General features: G+C 40.5%; 1 protein-coding gene across 2 annotated transcripts in view; it reads left to right on the forward strand.

Moving 5' to 3' along the window:
- Window positions 1-3,151: 3,151 nt before the first annotated feature.
- Window positions 3,152-25,293, forward strand: part of calm3a (calmodulin 3a (phosphorylase kinase, delta)) — a 42,481-nt gene continuing 20,339 nt past the window's right edge. The window contains exon 1 of one of the 2 annotated variants that reach the window (XM_034169235.1): window positions 3,152-3,342. In XM_034169235.1, the coding sequence (XP_034025126.1) occupies window positions 3,340-3,342 (3 nt within the window). In that variant the 5' untranslated portion in view covers window positions 3,152-3,339. The remainder of the gene's footprint in view (window positions 3,343-25,293) is intronic. The other variant, XM_034169236.1, reaches the window with a different exon arrangement.

Genomic DNA, 25,293 nt, shown 5'->3' on the forward strand with positions numbered 1-25,293 from the left:
AGCGGACCCACTACTCTGATTTGATCAACAAAAACAAGTGTAACTCAAAGTTCTTGTTCGACACGGTGGCAACACTTATGCATGGACAACCACCTGTAGTTCGCTCTCCTTTTACAGCACAAGATTTCCTGGATTACTTTGGGAAGAAAATAGAAGACATCAGGTTAAACATTTCCCGGCATGCCTTAACCCAGCCACTACACCCTGCTATTGAGGTGGGCGCCACTACTGAGGTATTACCTAGATTTACAGAATTTTATAGTATCTCACTAGGCATGCTGACAAAACCCGTAATGTCAACAAAAAGCACAACCTGTTTATTTGATCCTATACCAACAAAACTGTTTAAGGACCTGTGGCCCACTCTTGGGCCGACTGTGCTGGAAATTATTAATTTTTCTTTAACTTCTGGATCTGTTCCTAAATGTTTCAAATCTGCAGTGATTAAACCATTACTTAAGAAACATAATCTTGACCCTAGTGTATTGAAAAACTATCGGCCGATATCAAATCTATCATATTTCTCTAAAATTCTGGAAAAAGTGGTGTCACGGCAGCTCATAGACTATCTTACTGAGAATAATCTCTTTGAGCCACTGCAGTCTGCTTTTTGAAAATATCATTCCACAGAGACGGCTCTCACTAAAGTGGTGAATGATCTTCTGCTTACAATGGATTCGGACACCACTACGGTTCTGGTGCTGTTAGATCTCAGTGCTGCATTTGATACAGTGGATCATCATATTCTACTTCATAGGCTGGAAAATCATTTTGGGATTACTGGGAGTGCCCTTGCATGGCTGATGTCATACTTCACCAGTCGTTCTCACTGTGTTTTGTACAGTAACACTACCTCTAACCTAAGTGACATGAAATTTGTGGTTCCACAGGGGTCTGTCTTAGGCCCCCTGCTTTTCTCCCTTTATATAGCACCCCTTGGGCACATATTGCGGCGTTTTGGGATTACCTTTTACTGCTATGCAGATGATACTCAGTTATACATGCCAATAACTGCTGGTAATCTCGTTCACATAAAATCCTTAGAAGATTGCCTTGCATCAGTGAGAAGTTGGATGTCTAGAAACTTCCTACTTTTAAACTCTGATAAGACTGAAATGATGATTCTTGGTCCAGTGAGACATTGGCATCAATTTGACCAGTTAAGGCTTAGAGCAGGCTCGTGTGTCATACATCACACTGACAAGGTGACCTTGGGGTAATTTTTTGATCCTACATTGTCCTTTGACCTCCACATTAGAAATATTACGAGGCCTGCTTTCTTCCACCTGCAAAATATAGTGAAGATTCATCTAATCCTGTCTATGGCTGATGCTGAGACCCTGATCCATGCATTTATCTCTTCTAGATTGGACTACTGCAGTGTTCTATTTTCTGTTTTACTGCAGTCCAGCATTGTTATGAAAACCACCTCCAAGTGCCCAAATATGTTTCGAAAAATATCCAAACCTAAGTGAGCCTGCTTGTTATAGCTTGTTTGATAAATGAGATATGGGGCATTCCATTTGTAGTTGATGGTTGGAATGAACCCAATTAACCCCTCCCATTGCCCCCCCCCCCCCCCACCACCATCACCACCATCACCACCACCATCACCAGGAATGTTCCTTGAAGTTGAAATTCCAACTTTTCAGCTCATTCAATCCTCACATACTTCGAGCTCACAATCCAACATGGCTGCTCCAAGCAGCAACTGTTATGAAAATTTACTCTCTCACTCTCTCGCTGTTTTTTTTTTTTTTTGCTCTTTTGTCTTTTTGGTGTCCATTTTAATCAGTTCGCTCTCTTTGGACACGTTGCTGCAATATGTTTTGTGTGAAATTCTGAGTTTTGTGTTGTTTATAAACAAAAGGAAGGTGATCTAGTGGTGAAGTGTTGGGCTTGAGACCAGAGGATCATCAGTTCAAACCCCTGTCAGACCATCCATCCATCCATCCATCCATTTTCTTCCTCTTTATCTGGAGTCGGGTCGCGGGGGCAGCAGTTCAAGCAAAGCCGCCCAGACCTCCCGATCCACACACACCTCCCCCAGCTCCTTTGGGGGAACCCCGAGGCGTTCCCAAGCCAGCCGAGAGACGTAGTCCCTCCAGCGTGTCCTGGGTCTTCCCCGGGGCCTCCTCCCAATGGGACGTGCCCGGAACACCTCTCCAGCGAGGCGTCCAGGGACATCCGGAAAAGATGCCCAAGCCACCTCAGCTGGCTCCTTTCGATGTGGAGGAGCAGCGGCTCGACTCCGAGCTCCTCCCGAGTGACCGAGCTCCTCACCTTATCTCTAAGGGAGCGCCCAGCCACCCTGCGGAGGAAACTCATCTTGGCTGTTTGTACTTGCGATTGTCTGTCAGACCAGACAATCACTAAGGGCCCTTGGGCAAGGTCCTTAATCCCTGAGTTGCTCCCGGTGTGTAGTGAGCGCCTTGCATGGCAGCACCCCGGTGTGGATGAATGTGAGGCATCACTGTAAAGTGCATTGAGCATCTAATTCAGACTGAACAGTGCTATATTAATGCAGCCCATTTAGTGCCACAAATATTTCCTAACCCGGTAGAAATTGCAAATCGCAACTCTGACGTCATTCCCAGTTGCATTTTACAACTTCCAAGGTTAATGGAATGCAGGATAAGCACTCCTAACATGGCAACACCCAGAGCTGCACTTTTTGAGCTTCAAAAAGGTCTTGTCAGTCTGTAATAAAAACCGTTTGGTGAAAAATGCAACAGTGAAGTTTGGGGGTATGCACTCTGAGTGTCATTTTAGTTATCAAATAATAATATCAGACAATGCAATAAGAGTATACATCAAAGAATTTCAGATTTTCTGAGTGGAGGGGGAGATGCAAAGTTACAAGAAAATGAGGTTTTAAAAATGATGAATTAAAAAAAAAATGCATATGGCGCATTTTTTGTGGTCAGTGAGCTTCTTCCAGCTTGCCCTGCTCGAGATGGAAGAGAGAACCATCCGCAATATCCATGCGCGCTCCTTTAAATAGTGCAACATGGCCCTGGTTTTAGTCTTATATGGCAAAATTACTTCCGTTAATGTCCTCCCCAGTAGAAACGATGTGATTTCACCTATTAAAACGTTCAGAGTCCATTTTCAGGGAACACGACGACGAGATCCAGAGATGCAACCGCGGAGGGATACACATACACGAAACGGGGCACAGCACACCGGTGGTCGTATCACTGGATTTTTAGGTTTCGAGCGAGTAGCAAAGGTTGTAACGTCGCCGGTTTTTAACTGACAAGCTAATAACTACGCTCTGTACAAGTACAATAATTGGCGTTTTGTCTTCTGCTACCTGCCTGAACATTTAACGGAATAATGGTGAGTAGAAAGAAGCTGTCGTTAAGAGGGTCCTGCATGATTAGTTAGCCTCGAAGCTAACGTCAGTCAAACATCTTTTATTCGGGAAATAAGCATCAAATGATTCCAGCTAACCAATTCACATATTATCATGTACATCTTAGTCGTATTTTGAGTCATCTAATATTCTAACTTCAATTTTCACACGGGAGAAATAGCTAACGCTTAATCTGGATTAGCATCATTTTCCTATTATGGCAGTTTTGAATGATTCCCAGGGACAGGGACTGTTAATTGCTCAGCGTGGGTGTCTGAATTACCTAATGTCAGAGGTGTCCGTTATGATGACGATAAATATTTATATTTTAAACCTTGATGCTTGGATGGAGGTTCTGCGGTGTTTACCTTTGAATGGACAGTGGGCGTGGTGGAGATGGGAGGCTTGTGTAAAAAAAAAAAAAAGGTGTTAATTTTGCACTTAAGACAGAAAACCAGATTGGCTACTTAATGTTTTTGCTTTCTAGAAAGACGGATGGCGCTGCTGCTTTGTGCATCATCTGTTTTGCATGTAATGTGATATGCGCAATAATTGACAATAACCTAATAATCCTGTTGATAGTGTTTTCTCGCAAGATTTCGTCCGTTTACGTATTGCGCCATAATGCTGAGCCGCATTCTGCTCCTCCTGAATGATCCTCTTTGCCACCCCTCCTTCCACGCCTCCCTTCCCCCCTGCATTGAACCAAACCATGCTTGGTGCAGTCAGGACCTGCAGTGCACCCTCCAAATTAAGAACTCAGTTTGACATTTATATGTGTGTGTGTATGTATATTTAAAAATACTATTGTCAAGGTGTCTCCTTGTATCAGCTTTGATTTCAAACAACTAAGGCTGCAGCTAAAGATCATTTTCATCCTGGACTAATCTATGATTGTTGAAATGAATATTTCATCTAAAGTAAGGAAAATCAGGGAAAGCGATCTTAATAGTTGCATTGAGAAAGATGCGTGAAACACTAGAAAGTGCATTCAGAATGCACATCTCCTGGATAATATGGGTAACCATTGGCTTTGCCACCTGAGGAGAGGGGGCAGAAATAGGGTATTTGAGAGTTTTGGGCCCAAGTCTATATATGTTGAGGTTGTGATGAGGCGCATCGGGTAGATGTCTAGCCCTGAAAACTTTAACGTAAACCCAGCCCACTCTCACATTTTTTATTTCGCTATTTATAATCCTCCTAAGTGGTTAATGCGCTTGGTTTCAGTGCAGAAGTTGCTGGGTTCAAATCCCACCCCTGCCACATTTCTCCATGTAATGTGGAGTTGCGTCAGGAAGGGCATCCGGCATAAAACCTGTGCCAATTCAACATGCAGATCCATCTTGGATTTGCTGTGGCGACCCTGAGTGCAAACAAGGGAGCAGCCGAAGGGACTTTCTACTATTTATAATCCTCCAGTCCATGGCATGTGTTATGACCAATCAGAAAACAAGGAAATAAAGATTTTGAATCATCACTTACTTAATTTCTCCACAAAATTTCATCATCCTTTTATTTACATTTTGCTATCTTGCAAGGCTGCACAATATTGAAAAAAAATCTTTAATTTTTTTTTTAAAAAAGCAACAGGGATTTTCACCAGATAACTTTGATAGCTCTATTTGGAAAGATTGAACAATTCTACAATCAGTTAATTTTTGCAGAGCAATGCATCTGCATGATAGAAAGCTGAAAAATTACTTTTTACTCTGCAAGGCCCTCTTGACAAAGTACCAGATTTTTATCAACATCATTCCTGTGTTGAAATAATTCTGTACAAGTTACATTGGTTTTCACTTTGCAGCAATATATTCCATTTTGGTGTTTTTTTCTTCGCCATTTTTTTATATAGCTGATTTTACAGTCAAATACAAAGAAAAGTTGCACTCCTTCCATCCTCACATTCCATATTAAAGGTCCTAAGCATTCATTAATGCTGACCAGGGGAAGTTGAATCAACTCAGAGCATTTTGCTAAAAACTCAAAAAATAGCTTAAATATCTTTTTTGAGGTCTGTTTGTGGTTGACGCTCAAGGTGTGATGGCCGTGTAAGTTTGTTTAAACCAAACAAAAAAAAAAGTAGGGTGACATGTTTTGATTTCATTTTAAGTTTAATTTCCTCTGCTTTTTGAGGTGTGTTGTGCACAAAGATATAACAGATAGTCTCCTTTGTTGGTTGATGGAGGCAATATGTAATCAGTTGATGCAAATGAGTGTAAAAAGAGTTTAGATAAACTACTGGCCTAGAGCATGTTTAAAGCCACTGAACAGGTAGAAAAAAGAATGAAATCTCGCAAACTCTGCAAAGATATTTCTTTGGTTTGGCTTAATCGATGACAGTTTGTGCATCTTAGTTTATGCTGGAAAGATAGGGTGTTTCACAAATTACATAATAGGTGGCAGTTTGAAATGAGTAGGTGGTGCTGGGGGGGGGGGGGGGGGGGTTTGTTGTTACGGGGTTTTTCAGCATGCTTTCTGCTTGTGTCACTGCATGTTTCGCGCCCTTACATCCTGAGCTTGTTATGACACCTGCTTTGCTGACGTTCTCATCACTGGAGTCTCTGAACATTATGAAGGCCCTGCATTTTGCCCCTTGAACTCTTCAACCTCTAATGAATAGGGATGGGTATTGATAAGATTTTATCGATATCGATGCCATTATCGATTCTGCTTATCAATCCGATTCCTTATCGATTCCCTTATTGATACCTCTTGTGAATTTTGTACTAAAATTAGACTTTACAGGTTTTCTATGTATTTCATTGAGTCTTAAAGTAAATAAATATGAAACTGGTCACTGTATCCTTGATCTCTGGACATAAATAAAAATAAACAAAACAGTGTTTCGCTTTGAAGTTATTAATTCAGATGATTCTATCGTTCTAACTTGACTTGTCAGAGAGCCGCGCAAAGTTTGGAGCTGTGTGAACAGAACGGAGGACGATTCTCGTTTCTTTCTCGCAACAAGACAGGAGGCACACTTTAGTAACTTTAATCTGCACAAAAGTGAATCACAATTGACATATTCAGGGATGAAAGTAGTGAAAAACAAAAAACCTGAAACCCAAAATTACCAGACGATAAACTGGAGTGAGTGCAGCATCCATTTAGTGAGGGGAAAAAAAACCCAACTTTCCTTATTTAGATTCATTCCAGTAGTATGCTCTTACTAGGATGCAGCAGTTTTCTAGTTTGGCAGATAGTTCTGGAGGAAATCACTGAAGAAATTAACAAACTGAAAATATGGTTTGACCGAAACAAACTGTCATTAAACTTAAATAAGACAGGGATGAAATGGAGGTGTAAGAGTCACTAGGTGTTCACAGGAAACACTTATTTTTGTATGTATGTATTTATTTATTTATATTCATTGTTAGTTGCTTTTATATTTTCTGTTGTGTTTCTATTCAGGTTCTTTTCGTCTCTTTCTCTAAAATTGTATATAATAATCATTAGATTACTAATATATAAACAAAAATAAATTTAAGAAATATTACAATTTGAAAACAAATGCACCCGAACATGATGACAGCTGCAATTGCTTAATGCTAACTTTTAACATTGAAAATGCCATAGACATGCTAACGCGTTAGCATCGCTCCCGTTTTTAAGTTATAAAATACATCTATCAACTGTTTCAGAAAACCATAACAGGTCGGTTTAACATAGAAACGATAAATAATACTCACAGACGTATGCTCTTTAGGGTTTTAGCAGGGGAAAATTAAGGGAAAGAAAGAAAGAATAATCGAAGCATTGCTTCAGTCTGCGAACCACTGCTTCGATTGGTTCAAGGTTCAAAGCAAAGCCGCGCTGCAGAAAAGTTTATTACGGACTCGCTGCAGGGTCTATAATCAATAGAGAAACGATCATTTTCCTGACAAACACCCCCCAAAACAACGGCCACTCTGAAGGGCCGATAACAGAATCGTTAAGCACAAAGCTTATTGATGTCGGTGGATCGAATCATTTCTTAACGATACCCGAAAGGAACCGGTTCTCGATACCCATCCCTACTAATGAAAGAGGTAGCTATAACTGCCCAGACCTGATGTACAACCCTACTGATGTAAAGCTCAGTGGAAGTCCGAGGTGCCGACTAAGGTGTTTGCTCACTCGTCTCTGCAGTGTCTCCACTGCTTTTTCTGATATAATGAGTACTTTATATATCGTCAGTAACTATATCAGTCTTGGCAGCGGATCATGCTGGTAGAGCCAGGCCTTGAACTTTGCTGGTAGGCCTGATGCCTTAATCTTTCCTAGGCAGTTGGGTACCTGCTTCTTCATCCCAAAGTGTGATTTCTGTTCATCAGAGAGGCATCAAACCACTTCCCCAAACGTTTTATTGGGTGTTCTTCAATTGATTGTATGTGGAACTTGCTGGCCACTTTCCCATTTCTGATCTCCATGTTTCTTGACTTCTGTGGGTTGAACTTCATTCTCACCCATGCTGCTACATCATCAGGTGCCTTCAGGATCCATCTTGCCTGTACATGAGATGCTGTTGTTATGATTAGGTCATCCATAAAGGCTTGGAGGTTGGTGGATACCAAACTAATTGCAAAAGTTGATGTTTTACATGAAAAGCTGTCAGAGTTCACTGATGGGATGATTGCCAAATATCAACACTACCTAGGATGATTTGAAATCTACACAGACTAAAGTTTTATCAGATTGTCATTTGCACAAAATCAAACAAACCTAACAGTATGAAGGGGTTCTGGCACAACATACATAAACAAAAAAACATTGACGCCTTGTACAGTAAATTCATCCCACATGAATGACAAGAGATGTAATCCACTTTAAAAGTGTTTAATGAAAAAGAAAGTATACATATATGTTTTGTTTCATGGTGCTCCTGTGCTGAACAGAGCTTAGCTCTCTTTCTCCTCTCTGCCTCACGAGATTAAAGCTACTGTACACTAGAGCAAATGTTATATCCATTCATTATTAATGAGATTTAACCTTTTAAACATTATTTATGACCTATGCATAGCATTAAATGTAACACAAAATAATGAAATTTGCATCATATTTAACTTTAAATTAAATTGGATCAGCCCTACAATAGACTGGCATCCTGCCCCCCCCCCCCCATGTGACCGTTAATTGGACTAAGAGTGTATAGGAAATGTTTAGATTGATTAAATTGGCTCAAGTTGTGTTTTTTACAAGAGATAAAAATTATATACCAAATCTTGTTATTTATTTTTATTTTATTCCTCTTTACATAGTCCCAGCAATGTCTGAGACTGGCCCATCATATGGGAAAAAATGTATGGAATTAATTATGGTGCAACCTTTGCGAGCACCTGCGACAGTGGAATTTGTAATTTGAGAAAAAATAAGTCACAGGCGTATCTGTAAGTTTGAAGTCACAGACATTTATCTACAACATAAGTTATACCTGCTCAAACTCTTCATTGCAGGTGCATAAATCCTATTCCACAAATCACAACTTCAGAAACTCGTGCACAAAGTTTGGCTACAGTTATTTCACTTAATATGGTGCAAAAAATAAGATGAGCACCTGTTACATTGGAATTTGTAGTTGCATGGAGTAGTCACACTTGTATATCAAAATCGTTGTGAAGTCTGAAGCAATGAAGTACTGTTCCGTTTCGCTGCTTCGGTTCTTTACTACGCTGCCTTTCAGAAGCGGCAAATCCGCTTCTTAACCCCTCTCAGAGCCATAAAATATGTAAATTGTGAGTCACTTTTGTGCGGATTGAAGTCACTAACTGGGGCTCCTGTCTTGTTGTGAGAAAGAAAAGTTAAAGTTGCTCCAGTTTCAGTAAAAGATGCTAATTATTTGAAATAAAAGGATTAATAAATTGAATAGTTTTTATTGTGTTGAATGTTTGGTCTCCAAAGTAAAGGTCAAACAAGGTCGAGGTCCATTGAATTCAATGACAGGTAATGTAACGTGATAACTAAGCATGACAAATGGTGCAAACTATTCCTTATTAGAACCTTATCAACCCAAACAATAATTTGCATCGTTTTTTTTTTTTTACTGAAATTGGAGCAACTTTAACTTTTAACCCCTGTACAAACTGTAACTGACCTTTGTCACCATTTTTGTTGTTTTTACCCCATAACATTCCGTCACAGATGGTGCAACTATACCTTTTTGGAATCGTTATGATCAGACAACATGATTGGAGCATTTTTATATTTTGACCTCTCTGTAATTCTTCATTGACCCCTAGCTGGCTACCACCCTGGGATGGTAATCATACATTTTTATGTGGGCCATGGTACACTGAGGCTAGATTCTAAGTGTTGTTTGGTCACCTTCAGTGGTACCGAATACCTGCTTGGCCCATGGACTAAACTGTTTGTGCGAGTCTCAAATGATGTTTCGTCACCTACAAATGTCAAATTTGACACTTTTGCACTTTTGCACCACATATCCCAGTGAAATGTGTAGCAAAAGTCATTTGAACAACTGCAGAATGGGTGGGCATAGTACACAAATCATGAATGTTTATGAGTTCAATGGTACGAATATTTCTGAGGTGAAAGCAGGAACATACCATTCAATGAGGCAAAGCCTTGTTGAATGGTATGTTCCAGCTTTCACCGAATTAAATATTAGTTCCATTGAAAGAATGTAAATACATTCATTATTTGTTTTATATAACAGTTAAAAATAGATCCCTGTCATTTGATATTTTATTAATTTATAAACAACAGAAAAGGGACTTACATTTTGGTGTTCCACTGTAACGTGTAGTCCAGTGATGCTGTGCACTGACTTTGGACTTCCATAAAAAAAAAAAAGACTTTGTGTAGTTCCTCAGTCCACCCAAAAATGACATCAGCGTTTCATGTGAACAGCGCTTCATGCATCCAGATGGCTTACAGCTGAGTGGATTTTATGAGTGTGTGTGTGTGTGTGTGTGTGTGCGTGCGTGTGTGGCACCGTCAGTTAGCTCAGTCAAATCATTGTCCCCCACACGCATGCCTACACACACGCAACCGGTTCGGTTGACTGTGTACGTCCTCAGTGCAGTGAAAAAAAAAATCACGTCAGAAATGAGTCCAGCTTTTCTTTCTACTTGCTAACAGCCTCCAGACAGCACAATAAATTTGGTGTGTGTGTGTGTGTGAGAGAGAGCGAGAACTAGCAACGTCAGTTAGCTTAATCACATTATGTCTTGGCAGAGTCGTTGTCCCCAGCGCGCACACGTGGAACCTGGTCTGCACTTATGCATGGACTACCAAAAAAAGACTGTGCGTCCTCAGTGCAGTGAAAAAAAAATTACGTCAGAAATGAGTCCAGCTTTTCTTTCTCCCTGCTAACAGCCTCCAGACAGCGCAGTGGATTTGTTTTGTGTGTGTTTGCGCACGCGTGTTATGTGCGCGTGCATGCAGAGTGTAATGGTACCAAATGTATGGAACCAAATTTGCACTCTAAATGCAACCAAGCCGCACTGTAAATGCAATGCAACACAAATGGGATGAATTAATCCATGTCATGTGACATACAAAGCACCAATCAAATGACAAGGATCCACTCATCCGTTATATTAAGATTAATGATGACTACCAGTAACGGTAGATTTGGCCCCTATCTTGGGAGAGGGATTGAATGATGTCGGACAATATAAAGCAATGTGCTTGTTGTTAATAGAATAGAATTTTATGTAAAAAAATTTTGTTTTATTGGACATGAACAACAGTTGGCTCTCGATCTGGTACCAGTTCTGACAGTCACAGTGTGTCTGTAGCTGGAGCGAGTTCTGCTATTAGGAATGAAGCTGAATACTCATAACTTACTGTGGGAGAGCTTGTCAAAAAAATCTTGCAGTGTATTTAAAATTTTATAGTTGTGTGGATGAAAATGGAACAAAAAAGAAAACAACAACAAAACATTTGTGAAGTACTTTCCAACCATATACGAGGGCTGTCCATAAAGTATAGGTCCTTTTATTTTTTTAAAAAACTATATGGATTTCATTCATATGTTTTTACGTCAGACATGCTTGAACACTCATGCGCATGCGTGAATTTTTCCACGCCTGTCGGTGACGTCGGCTTGCAGCCACCGCGACGCTCCGCCACAGGAAAAACACCTCCATGGAAGCCTTAAGGACAAGTTGGAACATGTCCAGCTGTTAAACAATTTCTCATATACTCACTCCACTGAAAGCCATCAAAAGCCGCCTGGATTTTACAAATGGTTATCAACACGGAGGTGTTTTTCCTGTGCCGCTGCACCGCGCCGGCTGCATCCCGACGCGCTGACCCATCCACACGTCTTTCATTAAAAAAATCTCCTTTAACAGTGGAATATCCGGATAAAATGCTGACTTCTTCTGAAACTTCTCTGTTCTCTCACGACGTCCTGGATCAATAGAGCCTGAAATGTGGAGGTTTTCAGGTTGAACAGGCTGAAACGGCGCCTGGGAGTGCTGCACAACGTCTCGCTCCGTGGGAAGTCCTTAAAGCGACAGTATCACCTCAAAATCTCTCATCAGCCGTTAAAGTTTTCACAGAAAACCAGCTTAATTTTTCTAACCGTGTCCACTTCGATGTGTCTCACAGGTTTAGAAAAAATTTTGATCAAACAAAGCGCCAGTCTCTCAGCAACTTCTCAGACAAAGGAATTCCGACGAGGGGCTGGACGACTCCTCCCACAAGGAGTGCTCACAGGCGGAATGACTCACCGACAGGCATGTGAAAAACTCACGCAGCGCACGAGGGTTCAAGCATGTCTGACGTAAAAACATATGAATGAAATCCATATAGTTTTGAAAAATAAAAAGGACCTATACTTTATGGACAGCCCTCGTATACAAAGTGTATCCCAAAATAAAATGCAATCGCTTCTACCTCCCCCAATGAATAAATAAATAAATAAATGCCGTCCCAGTGATGTCTGAGAAAGGCCCCATCATATGGAGAAATTGGTCCATTAGCTCAGACACTGAGGGACCATTAGCTCATACCACCCTTTTGAAATATGTATCACTGATTTAGGATATTTTATTTATTTTTTCCACGTTTCAATTCCATTGTTGAATATTCTTGATAATTAAAAGCTTATTGCTCTATGAAAGGATGTACTTGCATTTTTATTATGCTAAATTATAATTATATCAATGGCATTTTATGCCACTGAAACAACATTGATAATATCATGATATTGTTTATCATAATATTTCCTGAGATAATACGTTGTCCAGCTTCAAGTGCATTTTCATTGTCATTTTTGTTGTCTGTGCACACATTATATTAGATACGTACATATATGTACTGTAACTAGTTGTGCAACGGATCACAGTTGATTCATGATCTGTACAGTCTGCCCCTCTATGATTTGGAATGCATGTAAACCATGGATTAATTACAGAGTTTATATAAGTGTGATTTCATGTCATGATGACTTGTATTTAATGTGACAACTGCTTTAATTTCAGTGCAGTCATGGTAAAATCACACTGAGTGAAGGAGCTGCCACTGTGTGTGCACATCATTCAGTCATGAATGTACCCTGTTAAAAACAGTCTCATGTTCCGCTACAGCAGACCTGGGCAAACTGCGGCCCGGGGGCCCACATGCGGCCCTTTGCATGTCTCTGTCCGGCCCTCATGAGGTCTGTGATTATTATTACTTATATTAAAAATGTCAAGCTTGTGTGTTGCAAATCATTACAGAGGTTTATTTAGGTATATTTAAATATTTACATATTATAATAATAAAAACAGGGAATTCCGCGGATTTCATCATGGGGAGGGGGGCGGGGGTGTTAGTGTTGTACTCTTTAATTGTGATTGTTACTGAGTTTTTAAAATGCTTATCGCGAAGTGTTCTTTTTTTTTTTTTACGACATCATGCAAGTTTTATAACACTGATCTGTGTGTTACAGATACAAATCGATTTCCTCGGATCCGCGGAGTTTCGAGGAGAATAAAAGCCACTCAAAGCCTTGCTGTTACGACAGTTGTCGTAAAGCGGGACTGGTTGGTTGCTGCGGTGACACTGTGTGGCTCCTGTGTGAAGCTTAGCTAAAAGTAGCATGTGGACATCGCAAACTTTTAGAACTTTCAAGTTCTTAAAAGAAGAATTTTGCAACATGTCTATGTTACGGAGCGACATCAGACAGAGCGAAGATGGCGAGAAAGACGGTTTGAAAAAGTGTGATAAGGACAGGAATCTGTGGAATTGTTGCTGGCTTCATGAACACATCTGAAAGATAAACGGGAAAAAGCGAATGGTAAGAATTTTTTTTCTCTCTCTCTGGAAAATAAACATTGTGCTGTTCAAACAGAATTTCAGAAAAGATTATGTGCCTTTATTCTTTCATTAATCTAGACTTTCTTTCATTGAAAAATAAAAGACCATTGTGGCTTGAATGAATTTAGGCTACATGAAATTACACAACAATGTAAATTAGTTTTTATTAATGTAGACTCACTGCAGTATTGTATCACTTCCTGTTCCGGAGCACAGCAGTGTTTTGCTGTATCTGTTAGCTGTTTAATTTGCGCAGTTAGATTGATCTAGTTACCTAGATAACGATTTGTTTCACAGGTAATCTTCACGTCCTTAACTAAAGCACTCCCTCTGCTGAATCACCTCTAACTTATTTACACATTCTTCACTTTTTGCGTGTTTTTAGGAATTCCGCTAGCTTAGCGCAGCTACTAGCTCTTAGCCGGTTTAGCATGGCGGCTTTCCTGTCTCTCCCGCACTTTTTCTGCTCTGGGTGTGAAATGTTTAGTTATTCCTCGGCCTCCTTTAGTAGTAATGGTACTTGTAATAAGTGTAGCTTATTCGTAGCTTTGGAGGCCAGGCTGGGCGAATTGGAGACTCGGCTCCGCACCGTGGAAAATTCTACAGCTAGCCAGGCCCCTGTAGTCGTTGCGGACCAAGGTAGCTTAGCCGCCGTTAGTTTCCCTCTGGCAGATCCAGAGCAGCCGGGAAAGCAGGACGACTGGGTGACTGTGAGGAGGAAGCGTAGCCCTAAGCAGAAGCCCCGTGTACACCGCCAACCCGTTCACATTTCTAACCGTTTTTCCCCACTCGGCGACACACCCGCCGAGGATCAAACTCTGGTTATTGGCAACTCTGTTTTGAGAAATGTGAAGTTAGCGACACCAGCAACCATAGTCAATTGTCTTCCGGGGGCCAGAGCAGAGCGACATTGGAAGGAAATTTGAAACTGCTGGCTAAGGCTAAGCGTAATTTGGTAAGATTGTAATTCACGTCGGCAGTAATGACACCCGGTTACGCCAATCGGAGGTCACTAAATTAACATTGAATCGGTGTGTAACTTTGCAAAAAACTGTCGGACTCTGTAGTTTTCTCTGGGCCCCTCCCCAATCGGACCAGGACTGACATGTTTAGCCGCATGTTCTCCTTGAATTGCTGGCTGTCTGAGTGGTGTCCAAAAAATGAGGTGGGCTTCATAGATAATTGGCAAAGCTTCTGGGGAAAACCTGGTCTGTTAGGAGAGACGGCATCCATCCCACTTTGGATGGAGCAGCTCTCATTTCTAGAAATCTGGCCAATTTTCTTAAATCCTCCAAACCGTGACTATCCAGGGTTGGGACCGGAAGCAGAGTTGTAGTCTTACACACCTCTCTGCAGCTTCTCTCCCCCTGCCATCCCCTCATTACCCCATCCCCGTAGAGATGGTGCCTGCTCCCAGACCACCAATAACCAGCAAAAATGTATTTAAGCATAAAAATTTAAAAAGAAAAAATAATATAGCACCTTCAACTGCACCACAGACTAAAACAGTTAAATGTGGTATATTAAATATTAGGTCTCTCTCTTCTAAGTCCCTGTTAGCAAATGATATAATAATTGATCAACATATTGATTTATTCTGCCTTACAGAAACCTGGTTACAGCAGGATGAATATGTTAGTTTAAATGAGTCAACACCCCCGAGTCACACTAACTGCCAGAATGCTCGTAGCACGGGCCGAGGTGGAGGATTAGCAGCAATCTTCCATTCCAGCTTATTACTTAATCAAAAACCCAGACAGAGCTTTAATTCATTTGAAAGCTTGACTCTTAGTCTTGTCCATCCAAATTGGAAAGTCCCAAAAACCAGTTTTATTTGTTGTTATCTATCGTCCTCCTGGTCGTTACTGTGAGTTTCTCTGTGAATTTTCAGAACTTTTGTCTGACTTAGTGCTTAGCTCAGATAAGATAATTATAGTGGGCGATTTTAACATCCACACAGATGCTGAGAATGACAGCCTCAACACTGCATTTAATCTATTATTAGACTCAATTGGCTTTGCTCAAAATGTAAATGAGTCCACCCACCACTTTAATCATATCTTAGATCTTGTTCTGACTTATGGTATGGAAATTGAAGACTTAACAGTATTCCCTGAAAACTCCCTTCTGTCTGATCATTTCTTAATAACATTTACATTTACTCTGATGGACTACCCAGCAGTGGGGAATAAGTTTCATTACACTAGAAGTCTTTTCAGAAAGCGCTGTAACTAGGTTTAAGGATATGTTTCCTTCTTTATGTTCCCTAATGCCATATACCAACACAGTGCAGAGTAGCTACCTAAACTCTGTAAGTGAGATAGAATATCTTGTCAATAGTTTTTACATCCTCATTGAAGACAACTTGGATGCTGTAGCTCCTCTGAAAAAGAGAGCTTTAAATCAGAAGTGCCTGACTCCGTGGTATAACTCACAAACTCGAGCTTAAAGCAGATAACCCGTAAGTTGGAGAGGAAATGGCGTCTCACTAATTTAGAAGATCTTCACTTAGCCTGGAAAAAGAGTCTGTTGCTCTATAAAAAAGCCCTCCGTAAAGCTAGGACATCTTACTACTCATCACTAATTGAAGAAAATAAGAACAACCCCAGGTTTCTTTTCAGCACTGTAGCCAGGCTGACAAAGAGTCAGAGCTCTATTGAGCCGAGTATTCCTTTAACTTTATCTAGTAATGACTTCATGACTTTCTTTGCTAATAAAATTTTAACTATTAGAGAAAAAATTACTCATAACCATCCCAAAGACGTATCGTTATCTTTGGCTGCTTTCAGTGATGCCGGTATTTGGTTAGACTCTTTCTCTCAGATTGTTCTGTCTGTCTTTTCATTAGTTACTTCATCCAAACCATCAACATGTCTATTGGACCCCATTCCTACCAGGCTGCTCAAGGAAGCCCTACCATTATTTAATGCTTCGATCTTAATATGATCAATCTATCTTTATTAGTTGGCTATGTACCACAGGCTTTAAGGTGGCAGTAATTAACCATTACTTAAAAAGCCATCACTTGACCCAGCTATCTTAGCTAATTATAGGCTAATCTCCAACCTTCCTTTTCTCTCAAAAATTCTTGAAAGGGTAGTTGTAAAACAGCTAACTGATCGTCTGCAGAGGAATGGTCTATTTGAAGAGTTTCAGTCAGGTTTTAGAATTCATCATAGTACAGAAACAGCAATAGTGAAGGTTACAAATGATCTCTTATGGCTCAGACAGTGGACCTCATCTCTGTGCTTGTTCTGTTAGACCTCAGTGCTGCTTTTGATACTGTTGACCAGAAAATTTTATTACAGAGATTAGAGCATGCCATAGGTATTAAAGGCACTGCGCTGCGGTGGTTTGAATCATATTTATCTAATAGATTACAATTTGTTCATGTAAATGGGGAATCGTCTTCACAGACTAAGGTTAATTATGGAGTTCCACAAGGTTCTGTGCTAGGACCAATTTTATTCACTTTAACCATGCTTCCTTAGGGCAGTATTATTAGATGGCATTGCTTAAATTTTCATTGTTACGCAGATGATACCCAGCTTTATCTATCCATGAAGCCAGAGGACACACACCAATTAGCTAAACTGCAGGATTGTCTTACAGACATAAGGACATGGATGACCTCTAATTTCCTGCTTTTAAACTCAGATAAAACGAAGTTATTGTACTTGGCCCCACAAATCTTAGAAACATGGTGTCTAACCAGATCCTTACTCTGGATGGCATTACCCTGACCTCTAGTAATACTGTGAGAAATGTTGGAGTCATTTTTGATCAGGATATGTCATTCAAAGCGCATATTAAACAAATATGTAAGACTGCTTTTTTGCATTTACTCAATATCTCTAAAATTAGAAAGGTCTTGTCTCAGAGTGATGCTGAAAAACTAATTCATGCATTTATTTCCTCTAGGCTGGACTATTGTAATTCATTATTATCAGGTTGTCCTAAAAATTCCCTGAAAAGCCTTCAGTTAATTCAGAATGCTGCAGCTAGAGTACTGACGGGGACTAGGAGAGAGCATATCTCACCCATATTGGCCTCTCTTCATTGGCTTCCTGTTAATTCTAGAATAGAATTTAAAATTCTTCTTCTTACTTATAAGGTTTTGAATAATCAGGTCCCTTCTTATCTTAGGGACCTCATAGTACCATATCACCCCAATAGAGCGCTTCGCTCTCAGACTGCAGGCTTACTTGTAGTTCCTAGGGTTTGTAAGAGTAGAATGGGAGGCAGAGCCTTCAGCTTTCAGGCTCCTCTCCTGTGGAACCAGCTCCCAATTCGGATCAGGGAGACAGACACCCTCTCTACTTTTAAGATTAGGCTTAAAACTTTCCTTTTTGTTAAAGCTTATAGTTAGGGCTGGATCAGGTGACCCTGAACCATCCCTTAGTTATGCTGCTATAGACTTAGACTGCTGGGGGGTTCCCATAATGCACTGAGTGTTTCTTTCTCTTTTTGCTCTGTATGCACCACTCTGCATTTAATCATTAGTGATCGATCTCTGCTCCCCTCCACAGCATGTCTTTTTCCTGGTTCTCTCCCTCAGCCCCAACCAGTCCCAGCAGAAGACTGCCCCTCCCTGAGCCTGGTTCTGCTGGAGGTTTCTTCCTGTTAAAAGGGAGTTTTTCCTTCCCACTGTCGCCAAGTCCTTGTTCACAGGGGGTCGTTTTGACCTTTGGGGTTTTTACGTAATTATTGTATGGCCTTGCCTTACAATATAAAGCGCCTTGGGGCAACTGTTTGTTGTGATTTGGCGCTATATAAATAAAATTGAATTGAATAGACTTTTTTCATGGAAAAAAAAGACACTGTGGCTTTGAGTGGATTTACAGGAATTTACACAAGAATGTGTGGCTTTTTTACTATAAGGTATGTTATTGATATTTTACCATGATTTTTAAAATATTCTACAATCTTTAGCTGTGGTTTTTGAAATACTTTAACAGTCTTTTCAATTTTCATGAATTTCATGTAGTTTAATTGTTCTGAGTTTATGCATAATTTGGTTTACAATTAAAAGGAAAATCATTCCAGGTCCTACTTCCATGTCGAATTCTGTTATTTCAACATGATCATTGATGGTTCAAATGAAGATTGAATCTAGGATCATTAAATATGCACTAATTTTGAGATTTGTTCTTCCAGCAGATGTTGAAAATGTATCAGTAGATGAAAAATTTAATTTGGTTTCTGGCCTAGACAAGGCCTAGACCCCGGCTCCTGTGGAGCTGCGCCCCCCAGATCCCCTGCGAATTTTCTTCAGATTTCACAATTTTCATTTCACAGCCTGTAAAAATTACCTATAAAAGCGTTAATAGGTAATTTTTTGTAAAGTTGTAATGGTAGACAGCGAGTTATTGTGGTGTGCCCTCGGACATAATTCAGGTTCCCTATGTGGCCCCTTGTAAAAATTAATTGCCAAAAAAGTGCCAAAACCCCTGCGCTAGAAAGAGTTTGAGTTTGAGTGTATTTACATTTGCATTAAAATTAAAAACTGAATCAGAGCAAAATTTACAAAAAAAAGTCTAATAAGCTAAGAAGACATTAAAAATTAAGAGAACTAAACATATAACAAAACAAAAACACAAAAAAAAATTAAGGGCATGGGGCAAAAGTGTGTGTTCATCTCTTTGTCATTTTTCCCATCATTAATAGATTGTATAATCTAATAACTGTGAGTAGTGTTGCTGCTGTCATTCTGGCTTTATTGCAGGTGATGGTTGTGAGGTTTTTCCTACTGCGTCTCTGTATCTTCCTCCCTGGTTTGTGGGAGAAGGTTATTGAGTGGATGTTCATTGTCTGACTCTCTAACCAGTTCCACAGCTGCCTGTTCCCTCCTACTTTGGAGGGATGGAACCTGCGGCCGTGATCGTGCAGTCTCTGGAGCAAAACGTGAGAGCCCTGTTCTGCAGCCTCTCCAGCTTTGCAGCTTGACCCTTGTTTCAGCCCACTGAAAGGAGACTGCCATGCTCCAGACACAGCCTGATCACAGTGGTGTAGGTGGTGACCAGGTCCTCACAGGGGGGCTGTGTCCTGGCTAAGACAGTCAGAAGTAGAGCCATTTGTTATGCCTTCTTTACTACATGTGCATGTCTCCGCTGAGGTCAGAGTCCAGGTGAAAACCAAGGAATTTTGTAGTGGCCACAACGGGACTTCCTGACCCCCGAGAAACAGAGGGCAGGTTGGTGCATGCTGATGTGTCATCATCAATTACAGTAATAGTGAAACGTGTGGAAGGAATAGATCTTCATGTTCAGACAGTTTGTTGAAACTAGGCCTAGGTTGAAACAGCCTTGTGAGCCATCACGGACAGCAGACTCCGCACACATCTGGATCCAGTTTTTGGATCCAGATGTGAGCTAATTGAACAGAGTGTCACGCTCGAAACGTGCGCACAGTCGAGCTGGCAGAAAGTCCACAGCTCCGGAAAATGATAAGTATCATTTTCCTGACTTTTTCCAAACATATGCTCAGCAGGACCACTCATCTGAACGAATGCTGATCAGTGCTGGTAGGACAATTGTATTTATCCTGAAAGGGTTGTAAATAACATTGTTATTGTTCTCTTCCCACTACACAATGCAGACATCCTAATTTTTTTGGAAAAAGGATTTGAAGTTATTAAAGTATCAGCTTTGCTCCATTTTTTTTTTTTTAACTTTTAATAATTTTGTCCAAAGCTGACTTCATTCACAAATTACTTTCATACTGCAATTTAATATAATAGTGAACTAATTTTATTTTGGAATGTTATGTACAATGTAGAACACCTTATTTTCATTCAAAACCACAGGCAGAGGTTTCTTTTTTGTCCAATAAGTTATTTTTTTTAAAATTAGAAGCAAAGTAGTATTTGTTTTTATTTTATTGATTTTAGTTTTATTTTTTGCTGATTTGAAAAACAGTCCGATCTGTGGTTTAAAAATTGTATCCAAACTGTGGCTTTTGTGATCTGTGACATGGTTGAATGTAACCAATAATAAGAAGCATGTAACTGGGTTTCATTTCCTCTCTGTCTCTCACACAGACACAGTATTAGCTTAATCTGTCAGATGAGATTAATAACCAATGTATTTCATGATCATGGGCACATAACCAGCTGCTTTAAACTGCCCTTCAGTGCAGGGGTAGAGAAATTCACTGGTCCGAGGACACAGACAAGTTACCTTTTGACCTACGTCTAGTACAGGGGTGGGCAACTTGTTCCAGAAAGGGCCAACAGGGTGCAGGTTTTCTTTGCAGCCACCGACTCCACTAGGTGATTTCACTGATTAACTGACTCAATCTGCTCAAAGTGATATTAATCAGTGAAATCACCTGGTGGAGTCGGTGGCTGCAAAGAAAACCTGCACCCTCTTGGCCCTTTCTGGAACGAGTTGCCCACCCCTGGTCTAGTAGATATTTTCCCCTGTTAGACCGATGTCTAGTTAAAAATCTTGTTGGTCTTGTGATTAAGTGTGCCACAAGTCTGTTTTGTTTTGTTTTTCTCCAAACTTGCACCCTAAATAACTGAGCCATTCACAGATTTAAACAGAGTTTTGGATAGCGAACTGTCCAGTCTTCATTTGGCTGGTCAGTTTTGACGGCCGAAAAGCAGTGAGCGGCTTGCTCAAAGCCATCTAAAATGCGTAATTTTTCAAACGAGCTGTGCGTGCGCGTGTGCGCAGAACTGCTCAGTCAGCTGGGGCTCACACACACAGACAGGGTGCGAGGGGGCTGAACGGAGCGGTGCCTCAATGCGCAGTGATTATCAGAAGCATTAATCACATTAACTTGAACTTTAATAAGCTTTTATTTTTTATTTTTATTTTTTAAGTATTTATTTTATATTGTGAGTTAATGTAGTTGTTTTATGTTCAAGCACAAAATGTGACTGAGGAGAAAAAACAGGATGAATTCCATCATCACACTAAAATGTACTCCAGTCAAAATAAAAATACAAGCTATTAATTTGTTATTTTTCAAAGTTATTAGCCTGTAGCTATATGTTTTATTTATTTCAAACGAAGTTAGCTCTTATTTTATTCTTATTAAAAAAACATGGGAAGTCAAATCACCCTGCATTGTTCTGTTCAGTTTATATCAAAGTTTGCCTTCTTCAGAATTTTTCCTTTTGTTGTACAAAGTTTAAAAAAAAAAACAAAAACAACAAAATAACACTTTTCTTTATAGCAGTTCTGTAAATTCAGAAATGCAACAGAAAACAACCACAAATCAGAAAAGCTTGGCACTATATATAAAATGAAGATAAAAATAAAAATGTTGCAGTATTCCCAGTTTGTCCAGTCACACTTCACACCTGTTGTTGTGAAGACAAACAACATCTCTCACCTGTTGTCAAGACAATCAAATCCTGCACCTGCAAGTACTGCAGAGATGAGGACAAGGCTGGCTGCACTTGGTGTCATATCATCGTGTCTGTTTCATTTTGATTGCATTTAAAGGCCTGGTCACATGGCACTTAACGAAGGGCAACGAAGCCCAAACGAAACAAGAAACCTGGACTTTTGTTGACTTTTGTTGGCATTGTTTAATCTTCACGCAGCTTCGTTCCTGCAGCTGGTGTTTTGTCAGGATTTTTAAACTGTTGAAAAATCTGAATGAATGCCACCAAAAACCTCAATTTGTCCGTATTTCGTTTTGCGGGGGGGGTGGGGTTGACCTACTGCCGCTGCGTTCATGTACCATTGGAAACTGCAAGGCAGACTCAGCCTGTTTGTTTATTTTATCTGGGTGGAGGGTCAGACTCAATGGGCTCAGGCACCTTATATAGGCCAGAATTACAACACCAGCTCCAGTGAAGGTGGGACGTTGTATAAAATGTAAATAAAAACAGAATACATTGATTTGCAAATCCTCTTCAACCTATATTCAATTGAATACATCACAAAGACAAAATATTTAATCTTCAAACTGATAAACTTTATTGTTTTTGTGCAAATTTTTGCTCATTTTGAAATAGATGCCTGCAACACGCTTCAAAAAAGTTGGGGATAGTGGTATGTTTACCACTGTATTACATCACCTTTCCTTCTGACAACACTCAATAAGCGTTTGGGAACTGAGGACACTAATTGTTGAAGCTTTGTAGGCGGAATTCTTTCCCATTCTTGCTTGATGTACGACTTCAGTTGTTCAACAGTCCGGGGTCTCCGTTGTCATATTTTGCACTTTATAATGCGCCACACATTTTTAATGGGCGACAGGTCTGGACTGCAGGCAGGCCAGTCTAGTACCCACACTCTTTTACTACGAAGCCACACTGTTGTAACGTGCAGAATGCTTATTTCAGCAAGAAATTAGTTTCTTTTTGTTTTTTTTACGAGGTCTGTCCAAAAAGTATCGGACCTTTTTATTTTTTGCAAAAACCATATGGATTAGAATCACGTGTGATTGCACCAGCCAAGCTTGAACCTTCGTGCGCATGCGTGAGTTTTTTCACGCCTGTCGGTTGCGTCATTTGCCTGTGAGCAGGCTTTGTGTGAGCAGTGGTCCACCACTCTCGTCGGATTTTTATTGCGAATAAATGTCTGAACGATTTGGAGCTTTGCTGCATCACATTTTTCCAGAAACTGTGAGAGACCTCCAGCTGGACACCATTCGGAAAATTTAGATGGCTTTCAGTGACGATTTTATGGGGATTACACAGATCAAGGAGTGCTCCAGCTGGTTTAAAGACTGCCCACAGCATCTGAGAGCGCGGCGCGCTCCGAGCGCCGATCGACAGGCTCAAACCCCGCTGAAACAACCAGATCATTTCCAACGTGAAGGCTTTGTTGATCTGGGACGTCGTCTGACTTTCACAAAAAAGGCAGAAGACATGGACATCAGCACTTTTTCGGCACATTCTACTGTTACAGGAGTTTTTTTCATGGAAAGAGAAGCGGAGGATTGCGCCACCGTGCCGCTCATGGCGTAGGACAAAACCACCTCCGTGTTGGTCTCACAAGACGGCTTTCAGGTGGCTTTCAGATGGCTTCCGGTTGCTTTTCAGTCGTGTGAGTATCCGAGAAATTGTGCATGAACTGGACATGCCCCAACATGTCCTGTGAGGCTTCATCACGGCGTTGCTTTGCGCCATGCGGCTCCACCGCGACGCGCGAATTCCTCTGCATGTCTGTCTCAATTTGCCAATGTCCACGTCTTCCACAATTCCTGTGCTAGTCAGACGACATACCGGATCAAGACAGCGTCCAGTTTAGAAATGAACAGCACATTCCACTGTTACTGGAGTTTTTGTCATGGAAAGAGGAGCGGAGGAATTCCGCGCGTCGTGGCGGAGCAACGCCGTGATGAAGCCTCACAGGACTTTTGCAGTCTTGATTCACTGGGTTTTCGATGATGGGAAAGATGCAGGATCATTCGTCCAGCTTTTCTTGACGATTTATGACTTTTTGACTTTTTATCCTTCATTCTGCTTTCGCGTGTGCCATGTGACCGGGCTCTAAGTGTTGTCATCGATGTAACCGAAAAATCTAAGAAATGCATCTGTGTGATCGGAGAGATAAGGCTGTCTGACAGACAACCTGAAACACAGCTGAGAAGTCTGCATGCACATGTGCAGTGCGCAACACAGTGTGCGCTGCTTCATTATGACTCGCAAAGTAAAATAAAGATAAAGCCTGCCAGCTGCACTGAGAAGACCAAAATACAAAAAACAAAAAGAAAAAAAAAACCCACCTGTGATTTCAAAAGTCCACTCCACCAAAGAAGTCCCTATGTGCATGATCGCCAGCAGGTGCTTCTCACAAAGTTCTGTCATGTTTGTGGCACGTTAGATAAAAAGTCCATTATCTCCTGAAAATGACATTTTGACTTTTTGCCAATGTACGAAATCCATCTGCATGCCTTTAAAAGAAAAAAAAAAACAGCATCGTGGAGACATTTCACGTGCATGTTTACGGTGGGACTAAAATAGCATCCAGCGACATAAACAGCAGTGGTCACTACACCTTAGGATCCAAAAATCTGACAAAGTCTGAAAAAAAATAGGAGTTTTGGGGTCAAGTGTGTCGCCTCCTGTCTGTCTCTGTGTCCTCTGTAAAGCCGAACCTTCACTTTTGTGAAAGCTCAGTAGCTTCGTTATCAGAGGAAGCAGCATTGTTTCACTGTCTATCAGCCATCGGGATGTTCCTGATTTTCCTAAAATGTACATCACATGCAAAGAAATGTAGAAATGCACCTGCTGACTCGGGGAGGAAAGCTGGACCTTTTTGTTTTTTGGTTATTTGTTTGTTTGTTTGTTTGTTTTCAACAATATAGAGGTGTGTCAAATTTCACACTTCAAAGTGAATGCTCCCAGCCTGGTGATATTGTGACTTGGGAATTCAAACTTTTCAGATTGAAAATTATGCAGGGGAAATGTGTTTAAAAAAAAAAAAAAAAAAAAAGTCAGTAATCTCCCGCATTCTTATTCGTTTTTCTGTACACTGGTTTCTCTTTCAAATAAGTTTATTGCACATTCATAATGTGTATACAGCGTGCCATTGAAATGCAAACATTTTAGATGAATTTCACTAATCAACAATTCAGCACAGAGTCAGACCAGAAACAGTACTAAAAGGTTTTTATTTTTGTCTTTGGACTTCAGGACACAAAGTCAGATAGGACCCTGAGTGGAAGCGTTGCGCCCGCTTCGGGTGATAGTTGCCAACAGCACCGCTATACTAAAAATT

This window comes from Thalassophryne amazonica, chromosome 4 (assembly GCF_902500255.1).
Source record: "Thalassophryne amazonica chromosome 4, fThaAma1.1, whole genome shotgun sequence".
Lineage (NCBI taxonomy): Eukaryota > Metazoa > Chordata > Actinopteri > Batrachoidiformes > Batrachoididae > Thalassophryne > Thalassophryne amazonica.